General features: G+C 51.6%; 1 protein-coding gene and 1 long non-coding RNA gene across 5 annotated transcripts in view; one reads left to right on the top strand and one right to left on the bottom strand.

Annotated features, from left to right (window-relative positions):
* Window positions 1-3,537, bottom strand: part of HIPK2 (homeodomain interacting protein kinase 2) — a 165,421-nt gene extending 161,884 nt beyond the window's left edge. For 2 of the 4 annotated variants that reach the window (XM_037049080.1, XM_037049082.1), the window contains exon 1: window positions 3,302-3,537. In XM_037049080.1, the coding sequence (XP_036904975.1) occupies window positions 3,302-3,320 (19 nt within the window). In that variant the 5' untranslated portion in view covers window positions 3,321-3,537. The remainder of the gene's footprint in view (window positions 1-3,301) is intronic. The other 2 variants (XM_037049079.1, XM_037049081.1) reach the window with 1 other exon arrangement.
* On the top strand, window positions 2,116-10,487 carry LOC118989088 (uncharacterized). The gene is made up of 3 exons (XR_005066948.1): window positions 2,116-2,926; window positions 9,397-9,482; window positions 10,005-10,487. It is a non-coding gene; the product is annotated as an uncharacterized LOC118989088 (long non-coding RNA).
* Window positions 10,488-13,096: the final 2,609 nt, after the last annotated feature.

Below are 13,096 nucleotides of genomic sequence, written 5' to 3'. Positions count from 1 at the left end.
AATTAACGAGCCTTGACTCATTCCTCCAATGTGACGAGAATGAAAACAATATTTATACTTGCTCATTTTCAAACTATAAAACACAAACACAGGAAGAGATATTTTAGAACATGTATCATCCAATTATTTCCACGGAAGATGATTCAGAAGCCATTTCTTGGTAGGCGTCTTGGTAGGCCCACCTGATGACAGATTTGGGCGTCTTGGGGAAGGCGGCTGCGTAAGCCAGTGCCAATCAACACGGCTCACCTCAGGCCCGGTGGAACACGATCACCTTGGAATGTAGGATCCTTTACTTCGGAGCCTCTGGCGACACCAGCTTTGCGGTTGGCCTCTGCGCTACACACCGAAAAAAGCCTTGCTAAGCAAGCTGACGGAGTAACCCACAATTGCGAGGCAAATGTTTAACCTTCTAAAGAAAATAAACCTTTTTAAAGAAGTTCAACTTAATCAGTACCAAGCCACTGAAAATGAATGTGCTGTTTATAAACCTATCTTTAGAAGCAAATCGTGGAAGACTGATTACACTTTGCCACCCAGTGACCCGCACTATCTCACATGCCCCCCCTCCTTCCACCCCCGTCTGGAAGACAGCATGTCTCCCTGCACATCGGGCAGTTCAGAGGGCTCCACTCCTGAATCCAGGGCTGTACCTCGTAGGCCAACCTGGGGCAACTGCACCCCAACTAAACAAATGAGCACTCTCCGGAGGCACAGCTGAAATGCCTCGCCGGTCATATGTCTGCTGAGAAGAACTCCCCGGTTCGATTTTTTTTAGTAGCTCAAAAACTATTAGAAAGCACTCTTCTGGGACAATTCCCCAGGAAAGGCCCTGCTCCCTGGGGACCCAAACAGGGAGTCCAGGTGCTCTGATTGGGGACATGGCAAAAATCAGGTTCACAGAACCCAGCAGGTGTTGCCAAGGAGGGGGAAAAAGGCGGTTGCTGGAGTCTCAGAAGCACTCATCACTGTAAGTGAATGGAGGTTCCAGCAAGACGATCCTTGATTACAAAGGTCACCTGTCTGTTTTAGGGCATGACCAAACAAACAGTCTCTTGCAATAAGACCCAGGCCTGGACTTGCGCTGAGTGATGCCGAAACTGGCTGAGGAGGGGGGAGGAGGAAGACAAGGAAAGAATTACAGGGATGCACAGGAACTCTGCAGAATCAAAGCACACGAGCAGAGCGATAATTAAGAGTGCACAAACAAGACGGAGGGTTGAACGCGGTGACCAGGGAGATCGCCAGGGACAGGGAGGGAAGGCTTGTGGATAAATAGAACCCATGTGCTCCTGAGACCTTTGAGATCCCCGATTCTTCTTAAACCATGACACCTTGCACACCCACAGCCCTTTATTGGTCACAAAGCACTGAAAGAATACTGTCTGAAGCACAGGAGTGACCAGTCTTAGCCTCAGGGGTCAGGTGTACATTCCACATGGATTCAGAACGAAAAGAACAGGAGCGGAACAAGCCGTTCCCAAGATGGTTTTCTACAAAGTTGACAAAATACACCCCAGCCCACGTACCCAGCCCCTGTGAAAAGGGAAAGCAGCCGGTTACTACAGTTCGGAATTCAATGCCAAGTTCCTTCTCTGATGCTCACCCGGAGCGTCCAGCAGAGGGAGTCTCAAGGAGGTACTTAATAAAGAGAAAATTGTTTCATTTTAACACTCCACAGACAGTGGGAGCATTGACGGGAGCCCCCTCCCAGAGACACAGAGGAACAATGAGTGCCCAACATGGGTTCCCCTGGCGTGTTCACAGAGCCACCGGCTCGCTCTGCTTGCTCCGCTCTGTGTGCTGGAGTGATCAGAAATTTCGTTTTGTTTTGTGCAATGGTTAAATGGACCTTGTGTTCTTCAGAATCAAAGGGGAAAGCCCCTGGAATAACATCTCTCTGTTGCCTTCTAAACAGCCCCTTTGTTTCCAAGAGAGTCTGAAAAAAAATATTTACAGTCCATAGGTTATTTACAGCCTCGTTAGCCAGGGCCTGACTGGTAACTTTATTCCACCCAGAAACCTAATTCATTTGGAGCCCTGAAACTAATAACAGATTTTCTTTTCAGATAAGTCTCTCTCTCTCTTTTTTAAATCTGCCTCTTACAACAGAGATAAAACTATTAATGCGTTCCCTGTTTCACTCGCCTCCACTGTTCCCCGGATTTATAGAAGGATTAGCATCTCTCCTCCCCCCTCCTCTCTGCTCCACACAAACCCTTTCCCCTCGCATTTGCTATTTCACCCACCGAATATCTGAACAAAACCGAAAGAAAGCCGGATGGACTGACGCTAAAAGTAGGTAAAGGCTGCTATTCCAATGATTTCACGAGAAAAGCATTTTCACGACGAAGAGACGGAAAAACCAGGCCCACTTGGGTTTAAAATTCCTCCTGCGACAAGCCCACAGTAACACACCGAAGTGTAAAAAACTTAGTTGATTCTGGGTTGATTTCTGGCTGGAGGCGACAGAACTGACTGAAGGGAAAGGAGAGACAGGGCGTGCAGCGGGGAATGAAGCGCTTTCGCCCTGCGTTTTCTTTCTTCCTAAAGGCAGTCAAGTCAGGGAAAGGGAAAAATAAAAAATACAAAAATAAATGACCCAACGCCAGGTGAAGGTGCGCCACACTGGTTTGCCCAGACCGACGGAGAACAACGTCTCGGCCGCCTCCCCGACTCGAAAGCCTGAACTACATTTCCCCTTACACACGCTCATTCGGGGAGATTCCCGTCTATTGCATTGTTCTGCCCGGGTTTGACACGGACTTTTCCCCTGGACCCCCTCTCGTCACCCGGCCCCGCACATTCCGATTGCACAGCCCCCCCGGAATCGGAGACCCGCGAAGAATAAAGGAGCACGGGGTGGGAGCGGAGAGGAGCGCAGAGGGAGCTGTGAGGACGGAGTGCAGAGGAGACGGGCTGGAAGGTAATCCTCGAGGTGCGGGGGGAGGATGAAAGCCGCGCCGCATCACCTCTATTTATCCCCCATAAATAAAAAGCACAGTCACGGGCCGGTCCTTGCCCGGGCGCCCCCTCCCAATTTCTTTTCTCCGGGCAGCAGCCCACCCTCGCACCCCAGCCCCCCACCCCTGGAAATGAGATGCTGTTCCATTCCGGACCCCGGCCGTTTTCTGGGCCGGGGAGGGCGCCGCGGGGAGGGGTGGGGGGCCGGTGGGCGCCGGGGGCCGGCGCGGGGGCCGCGGGCCGGGGGGCTGCCCGGCCAAGGGCCGCGGGCAGAACAAAGCTGCGGGGGCCGCGGCGGCGCCGGGCGAGCGGGGTCGGCGGGCCGGGCGCCCCTTACCTTCGTACACGGGGGCCATCGGGGCCGGGGTGTCCGCGATTCATGGCAACGGAGAAGGGAACGCGGCGCGCGAGCTCGGCCCCCCCAGCCTCAGTCGGAATCTGCCATCTTGAGCCTGTGTCTCCGCTCTCGGCGCAGCCGGGGCCGCCGGCGCCCGCATCACCGCCTCACTTGGCCGGCGCCGGGGGAGGGGGCCGGGCGCCGCCGCCGCCGCCGCGGCCCGGGCCCTGCGCGGGGGGCTCCGGGGCGGCCGGGCGGGCGCAGCGGCGGAGGCCGAGGGGCCGAGCGGCCGCGGCCCCCGAGCGGGTCCGCGGTGGGGCGGGAGCCGGGGCGGGCAGCGCGCGGCCAGTCCCCGGCCGGAGCTCAGCGCAGCATGGCTGTGCGCGGGGGCTTCGGCAAAAGTTGCACGGGAGGCGGAGGAGGGGCGGGAGGAGCCGGGAGGAGGGGCGGGGGGCGGGGGCCGGGGGGCGGGGAGCGGCGGGCCGGGCGCGAGCGAGCGAGCGAGCGAGCCGAGGCGAGCGGAGTCCGCGCGCAATCGAGCGCCGATGGCACGGATGCGAGGCGGGGAAGGCCGAGCCGAGGGCACCGCGGCGGCCGGGCCGGCGGGGGCGGGGCCGGGGGGCGGGGCCGCGGGGCGCCGCTGTTAAAGGGAGAGCGGGCGGCCGGGGAGGGCAAGGTGTGCACGCAGTTGGGTTTTGATCGGCAGGGGGAGCGACCAGAACTTTGCGCTCGTGTGCGCGCGTGCAGGGGCGGGCGGGGGAGCGAACTAGGAAAGGGGCACCGGGCGGCAGAGCGTCTCCCTCTGGCGCACCTGGTTGGCGCTCCCTGACAGAGGTGTGAGAGGAAGGAGCGGAGGAGTAGGCGCGAACGGGCCTCTGAGGGAGGATGAGCGAGCAGAGGAGCCTGCAATCCTTATGAGGTCAGAGATGCAGAAGCCGTGCCTTCCGTGCACGCTTAAGAAATGCAGCACCCGGTGGCTGCTGAACTCCTGCGGGAACCCGGTTTCCCCGCCGTCCTCAAGTCCACTGTGTCCTTAGGGGCTCTTCCATCACCTGGACAGGTGGTTCCCACCGACCCATTCCCAGGTCTCTGCTCTTCACACACTCTCCGATCAAGGCTTCCACTAACCTTTCTCAAGCCGGGAGCCTCTCCAGGTTCACTTCTGCAGCCCGCTCCTGGATTCTTTGACAGGCCGCCCGGCCATGGCCTACAAATTAGCCAGACTGCACTCTCCTCTTAGGCAATTTGAAAACCGTGGGATGCGACCCAATAATCAATCATGAAATAAATTCAATGGATGGCTTTAAAGAAAATGAAACGTAACAGAATAGAAAATATTAGGATCCATTGCCCCTAGTAAGGGTAACTACGGCTTCATAAACCTTTTGTTTCAGTTATATACTGGACACCGGTACAGTACCATGGTGTACATTGTATTTCCTAATACTGAAAAAAAGTTTAAAATCTATGTGTGGGGGTGTAAAATAATGATCTCTAACGCTGTGCCATTTCCCTAGAAGCAGACCCATGATATTCTCACTACCACTTTTCATTCCCAGCCTCCATAGCCCATGAGCCAGTCTCTCAACGAACAACAAGACAAGCCCTTTCGTACATTTTTCTAGTTTTGCTAGAGGCACATTACTCTCCCTTCATGTCAGGATGACCTTGGACTCTGCCGTCTTCCTTGCCCACATATTCAAGGCCGCATTCCCTGCTGTGTGTGTTTCTTACCCTCATGTCACTCACCTCTGCACATTCCCAGATACCACTGCTGAGACAGGACTCACAGGTCCTCTGGGCCAGCCCTACCCTTTTCAAATGACAGAGATGAGGCCCAGAGAAAAAAAGTTTATTGCCCAATGTTACCCCATATTAAATCTTAGGGCCATGTCTCCTGGCTCCCAGTCGGGTGTTCTTCACGTCACACCATTCCTTCCTCTCTTTCTTCCTTACCCCCTGTCACCCTTCACTGGTCTCAGCCCAGTGCACATAAGCACTGCCCCCTCCCTTCCTAACACACATGCCAGGCTCCTGCTCACGTCTGACAAGGACACAACCTCTGCACTCAGGACTCAGGTCTCAGGTTCCTTGCTCCTTGCTCCTTGGCTTGTAATCAAGGCAGGCAGGCCCTGACTTACCTTTCCAAGCGCATGAGTTCAACAAGTCTCTGCCTCTCCAGCCAGACTGGTTTACTCATGGTCCTCTGCCAGCTTTGCCCATCTGTGCCTCTGTGTCTTTGCCCAGGCTGCCACTTTCCCACCAACAGTGCCTTCTCTGTCTTCTCTCTTTAACCAGATTCTACCTGTACCTGACTCATTTCTTCCACAGAATAGCCCGAGGTAGCACGAGATAAAGACAGACTTGGGTTCAGATCCCAGCTCCTTCACTTAGTAGCTGTGTAAATTTGATCAAGTTGCTTAATTTCTCAGACTTTCGGTTCTTGTGTCTCAATTATGAGAATAATAATAGTAACAACAACAACAACAACAACAATAATAATAATAATAAATTCTTTTCTGGTATTTGTCAGTCTATATCATGGCCTTGTCAATGTAAGGCATGTCCAAATCTTTTATGAGAATTTATTTGAGCCAAACTGAAAATACGTGCTGGGAGCAAGATCTCAAATTCTCCAGAGAACAACATCTTTGTAGTTTCTTTTACACATTTGAAATTAAGGAGGGAACATAAGGAAAGATTACATGGAGGCGAGAGAAAGCAAGGTGGGAGAGTTAACACTCAACAAGATTATGTGCTCTCTTGAGGGTTCATGCCCCCTCCCAGGGGTATTACTTCTGGCGTCTCAAAGGTGTGTTAACCTAGATGCATAAGAAGGATGAACAGAGCTGGCTTCAAAACCGTTCACCAGGATCCGGACTTCTGGCCAAGACGGAGGCATAGGTAGGCACACTGTGCCTCCTCACACAACCAAAAGAAGGACAACAAATTTAAAAACAAAAAACAACCAGAACTGACGGAAAATCAAAGTGTATGGAAGTCCAACAACCAAGGAGTTAAAGAAGAAACATTCATCCAGACTGATAGGAGGGGTGGAGACGGGCAGCCAGGTGGAGAGGACTGGAGACAAGGCAGCAGCTGGTGGACCCAGTGAAGTGGTGGCTGGTGGACCAGGCAGCCCCACATTCAAGTGCGGATAAACCGGGAGGAACGACTGGGGAGTGAGGCAGACCGCACAACCCAGGGTCCCAGTGTAGGAAAATAAAGCCTCAAACCACTGATTGAAAACACTTGTTGGGGTTGAGGTGCCAGGAGAAACTCCCAGCCTCACAGGAGAGTTCCTTAGAGAGACCCACAGGGTCCTAGAATGTACACAAACCCACCCACCCAGGAATCAGCACCAGAAGTGCCCCCTTTGCTTGTGGGAAGCAGGGGAAGTGACTGAAAACCATCAGAGAGCGGAGCAAGCACCATTGTTCCCTCTCATGCCCCTCCTCCACATACAGTGTCACAACCCAGCGACATAGGTTGCCCCACCTGCGCGATCACCTAAGGCTCCTCACTACATAACAGGTATGTCAAGACAAAAAAAAATGGCCCAAATGAAAGAACAGATCAAAGCTCCAGAAAAAATACAGCTAAACGATGAAGAGATAGCCAACTTATCAGATGCACGAAGATAAAGTNAGTGTAGGAAAATAAAGCCTCAAACCACTGATTGAAAACACTTGTTGGGGTTGAGGTGCCAGGAGAAACTCCCAGCCTCACAGGAGAGTTCCTTAGAGAGACCCACAGGGTCCTAGAATGTACACAAACCCACCCACCCAGGAATCAGCACCAGAAGTGCCCCCTTTGCTTGTGGGAAGCAGGGGAAGTGACTGAAAACCATTAGAGAGCGGAGCAAGCACCATTGTTCCCTCTCGTGCCCCTCCTCCACATACAGTGTCACAACCCAGCGACGTAGGTTGCCCCACCTGCGCAATCACCTAAGGCTCCTCACTACATAACAGGTATGTCAAGACAAAAAAAAAATGGCCCAAATGAAAGAACAGATCAAAGCTCCAGAAAAAATACAGCTAAACGATGAAGAGATAGCCAACTTATCAGATGCACAGTTCAAAACACTGGTGATCAAGATGCTCACAGAATTGGTTGAATATGGTTGCAAGTTAGAGGAAAAAATGAAGGCTACACCAAGTGAAATAAAGGAAAATGTACAGGGAACCAACAGTGAGGAGAAGGAAATCAGGACTCAAATCAACAGTGTGGACCAGAAGGAAGAAAGGAACATTCGTCCAGAACAAAATGAAGAAAGAAAAATTCAAAAGAATGAGGAGAAACTGAAGAACCTTCAGGACATCTTTAAAGTTCCAACATCTGAATCATAGGGGTGCCAGGGGAAGAGGGGAAGAGGAAGAGAAGAGCAAGAAGTTGAAAACTTATTTGAACAAATAATGAAGGAGAACTTCCCCAATCTGGCAAAGGAAATAGACTTCCAGGAAGTCCAGGAAGCTCAGAGTCCCAAAGAAGTTGGACACAGGGAGGAACACACCAAGGCACATCATAATTGCATTAGCCAAGATTAAAGAAAAAGAGAGAATCTTAAAAGCAGCAAAAGGATACAGTTACCTACAAAGGGATACCCTTAAGACTGACAGCTGATTTCATAAAAGAAACCTTGCAGGCAAGAAGGGGCTGGAAAGTGGTATTTTAAGTCATGAAAGGCAAGGACCTACATCCAAAATTACTCTATCCAGCAAAGCTATCATTTAAGATGGAAGGGAAGATAAAGTGCTTCTCAGATAAGGTCAAGTTAAAGGAGTTCATCATCACCAAGCCCTTATTATAGGAAATGTTAAAGGGACTTACCTAAGAAACAGATAAAAAATATGAACAGTAAAATGACAACAAACACAGTTATTAACAACCAAACTTAAAACAAAAACAAACTAAGCAAGCAGCTAGAACAAGAACAGAATCATAGAAATGGAGATCACGTGGAGGGTTATCAACAGGGGAGTGGGAGGGGTAGAGAGGGGGAAAAGGTACAGAAAATAAGTAGCATAAGTGGTAGGCAGAAAATAGACAGGGGGAGGTTAAAAATAGTGTAGGGCCCTGGCTGGTGTAGCTCAGTGGATTGAGCGTGGGCCTGCGAACCAGACGATCGCAGTTCGATTCCCAGTCAGGGCACACGCCTGGGTTGCAGGCCAGTTCCCAGCAGGGGATGCAGTTCCCGGTAGGGGGCGCTCGAGAGGCAACCATACATTGATATTTCTCTCCCTCTCTCCTTCCCTTCTCCTCTAAAGATCAATAAATAAACTCTTTTAAAAAAATAGTATAGGAAATGTGGAAGCCAAAGAACTTATATGTGTGACCCATGGACATGGACTAAAGGGGGGGGGATGCAGGTGGGAGGGGGTGTGCAGGGTTGAGGGCAGTGAAGGGGGCAAAATGGGACAACTGTAATAGTGTAATCAATAAAATATATTTAATATTTTATATATTGGGGCGTGACTACCCACCATGACCTGCCCAGTTAGGAATTTATGACCAGAGCACCCTGTGAGGTTAATTTCCACGGAACCCCCTTTTTGTCCACAGCCTTTGCCATAAAGTTATTATCTCTCTTCCCCTTTCCCGTGCTGCGTAATAGAACTTTCCACAGTGCTGGAAATGTATCCATGGGTGGCTGCTGAGCACACGAAATGTGGCCAGCGTGAGTGAGGAGCTGAATTTCAGTAGGCAGGTGTGGCTAGTGGCTCCTGTAACCAGACAGTGCGTCTGTAAACTCTAAGCCCAACCAGTGCAGTAACCAAGCTGACCCTGTTTGACACCGTATCCCCAGCAACGAGCACCCTGCCTGGCACACGGCAGGGACTGCACGGATATTTACTGAATGAATGCTAGCGGCCATTTATGGCGCGCTCACTTGTGCCAAGCACAACCCTAAGACCTTGACGCGGGTAATTTGGTGTGGTCCTCCCCGTATCCCCGGAGGTGGGAGGAGATTAGAGACAGAGTTTGCATGAAGTGCTGGCAGGTAGTAGAGATTCAATAAAAGGTTGTTATAAGCATTATTACGACCTCCCCATGAATATGACCGTCCAACTCATTTTTCTCTCTTCTTCCTCCAGGCCTACAGAGTGGTTCCCGCTTGCCACACACATGCTGTTGGCCCATGGCCCGCCTCACCCTACATGGCTGACTTTCCTCTGTGCAGGTGCCCCATCCCCACAACTGGGTTGGTGGCATCTGGAGACAAGGCCCATGGCATCCTTGTTGACGTCCCTCGGCCCAGGGCACGTACTTGTTAGTGTTGGTGGCTGCCTCCAACTTTGTCCTGTGCTGCCCGCCGTGAGTCTCATCCCCTGGGATACATCCTCTTTTCTCTCAAAAATTGCGCATTAAAATCCCAACCCCCAGGACCTCAGAAAGTAGGTTTTTTTTCTTTAATCCTCACCTAAGGATATGTTTGATTTGAGAGAGAGAGAGGAAATGAGGGAGGAAGAGAGAGAGAGAGAAACATCGATTAGATGCCTCTTCTATGCACCTTGACTGGGGAATCAAACCCACAACCTAGGTATGTGCCCAGACCAGGAATCAAACCTGTAACCTTTTGGTGTACAGGAACTACTTTGCTACCCGGCCAGGGCTGGAGGTAGGATCTTTAAAGTGGTACTTAAGTTAAAATGAGGCGTGGGGAGGTAGTGCTAACCAATACACCCGGTGTCCTTACAGGAAGAGAACCAGCACGCAGAGACACGGAGAGGAGACCGTGGGAAGACACAGGGAGAAGGTGGCCGCCATCTGCAAGCCAAGGAGAGACGCCTCCGAAGAAACCAACCCCACCGACACTTTGATCTCAGACTTCTAGCTCCCAGAACGGTGAGAAAATACGTTTCGGTTGTTCAAGCCGCACCGTCTGTGATGCTGCATTCTGGCAGCCCTAGCCAACTCGTACACCCCGCAGAGGGTGAGTTAAAGTGAAGAAAGATTGCCTGGGTGAACTGAAAACACCTTGAGGGTGGCCTCCTTCCCATGCGCATGGACGTGAGTCCCGGGGAAGGAGGAGAAGATGGGGCCAGAGAAGCTCCCACTTCCTCCTCAGACCACAGCGACTGAAGCCATACCTGTGGCCTGTGCCACTTCGGGAGAAACATTCAGTCGTATTAGCATATGAGGCATCCCATAGACGGAAAATGGTACTTAAATGAGTTCCGGTTTTTATGTGGGTCTTAAATGAGCAGATTGAGTTCGTCTGTCTTTCCCACAGTGACAGCGGACGATGGCAGCAGGCTGCAAGCCCCACAGGGAGCCCCGTGGTGGGAGAGCGTGACAGCAGGATTTAAGGTGTTTCTGCAGAGGACAGGGCGGGAAGGAGGAGGGCCGCCTGGACGTAACAGGGCAGAGACCATCGCGAAGGGAGGCGTGGTCAGCAGTGCTGGGTGCTCCTGGGAGGCGACGTCAGATCCTCCAGGGGGTGGGGAGGTGTGTGCGGGAGGAGCCAGAAGGGGGCACTAGAGAGTACTGCAGGCAGAGCAGGACCAGAGTCACCAGGGTGAGCCACTGACAAGGGTCCAGGAGCTGTCACGTTTGGCTGGAGATGGCACACACTGCATTTCACTTAGTTAATAAACGCATTAGCGCTGAGTGTTCTGAGAAGTTTGCAAACATTAGCTCACTGAGTAAGTTTGATGTTTTTGTGCAACATGGAACTCAAAGTTGCCAAAAAACGGTTGACTGCAGTGCGCTGTGGGAAACAGCAACAAGGCAAGAGCACAGGAAAGGGCTTAGTAACCACCTCTGCCGGTCACCTCTTCTTCACACACCTTCCTACAAAACGGTGCACGTGGCATCTTGCTCGGGGGTTAGCAGAGTTGACATGGGGGGGGGGCGTTGACCTCGTTGGCAGTTAATTTTGCTTGCAGGACCGGTGACACAGGGTCTTTTCCTCATTGATGCCTAGAGTTGTGAAAACGCACACCACCACAGAAGCTTCCAGGCCACGAGGTGGAGAGATTTCTCTTTGGGGGGAATCCATCTATTCAGGTGAGCAGGTTGTTGTCACTCTCAGGGTGTCCGCAGGACGTCTGTGCTCGTATCTTATTTGGACTTCATGTGTGTTGCTGTTTTCTTACCTGGTCCCTATTCCTGTGCTGGCGGACCCTGTGGTTTTGTCTTTGAAGGTCGTGTCTCGGGGGAGGCTGCTCCCTTTTCAGGATCTGTCTTTGGGGGCTCACACCTGCCTTTTGGTCTCTCCTTATACATGTCTGTTTATGTCTCTCTTTTCTATAATGTACTGTCTCATTTTCTTTTTCTCTGTATTGCCTTCCTATCTCTTCCACACGTTACTTCTTCTCTCTCCTTTCCTCTCTTTATTTTTTATGATTCTGTCTCTTAACAAGCCATAAAACAGGCCTATTTGCTTTAGTTATTCCTAAGAAATTACTTCATATGTCTGCATTATACCTCCGATCAGCTTAAATGATACATTTTCTGAATAGACTGCTGTTCAATAACTACAGGAACCCTTAAATGCAAGCTTGAGAGATAGGGTATCACATTGACGGGTATGTGGATGAGAAAACATCACATTCAAATGACGTGACCATTGGCCCTGGCCGGTGTGGCTCAGCTGGTTGGAGCCTCATCCTGCACACCAAAATGTCGCAGGTTCAGTTCCCAGTCAGGGCACATGCCTGGGTTGTGGGCACATTCAGGAGGCAACCAATCAATGTTTCTCTTTCTTTCTCTTTCCCTCCCTCCCTCCCTCCCTCCCTTCCTCTCTCTAAAATCAATAAGCATGTCCTCAGGTGAGGATTTAAAAAAATGAGGTGACCATTGGAGCTCGGCCAGGGGAAGGGAATCCGGTGTGGAAGTGGCCCAGTCAGGGGAATTGGAAACATCATCCACTTTCTGCTTCTACTCCCAGAAGAGAAATGACCAGAATGGTATTCAGCAGAAAGGCGTCATGGCTAAAAGAAAGGCAGCGGCCCCTGAATGTGGAAGAGGCTGGGACACAGATGCTCAGAAGATAGAGCGGTTCTGTTGGAGGTGGTGGGGATGGCAGAGTAGGATGGATTTGCACCCGGGGAGCAGTTCGGAGACGCGGTCCAGCCCCGCAGAGAAATCTCTGTGGCCGGGGCAGGCAGGTCGTCGGCTGGTTCGCCCGACACGCACTCCAGGCTGAACTGGGACGAACGAGGCAGAGAATGGCGCAGAGGGAAGCTGTTAGCTTGGGGGCGGGTGCAGAAAGTAGAGTAGACACGGGGGAGTTCTTTGCCAAGCCTGAGAGACCGGTTAAGGCAAGTTAAGTCCACTTCAGTGATGAATCAGTGGGACTGCGTTTCTGTGCCGTGTAAAGTTTGTATCGCGTAAGCTCCTTCCACTCACATGAAAGTGCTTGTCCCTGAGCGGCAGCCCCGAGGGACGATAGCCGATGACCGGAATGGCAGAGGGCTGTCAGGACAGACTCTTCTCTCTGATGTTGCCAGTGACCTCTCTGAGGTCAAATCCAGTGCCCCTTTTCAGTCCCTCCCCTACTGGAACTCTAAACAAACATTAGACACTGTTTATCCCTTCACTTCTTCTCGAATCAATGGCCTCCCTTGACTTTTCATAAGTCCAGTTAGAAGTGCATGGGAGAGAGATGAGCAAGCACACGGGAATGTGGTGTGGCAGAGGTTCTCAGGGAACCTCTGTTGATGCACTTCTAACATTTGCCTTCCACGTTCCCGGTCCTTCCTTCCCTCTCCCTTTTCCGCACCCAGAAATTCAATTCATCGAATGCTCAGCGACTGCTTACTATGTGTTAGATTCTACAGCAGGAGCTGG

This window comes from Sturnira hondurensis, unplaced genomic scaffold (assembly GCF_014824575.4).
Source record: "Sturnira hondurensis isolate 20B ecotype Veracruz unplaced genomic scaffold, ASM1482457v3 Scaffold0006437, whole genome shotgun sequence".
Lineage (NCBI taxonomy): Eukaryota > Metazoa > Chordata > Mammalia > Chiroptera > Phyllostomidae > Sturnira > Sturnira hondurensis.
This window is presented reverse-complemented; position numbering and strand designations above follow the sequence as displayed.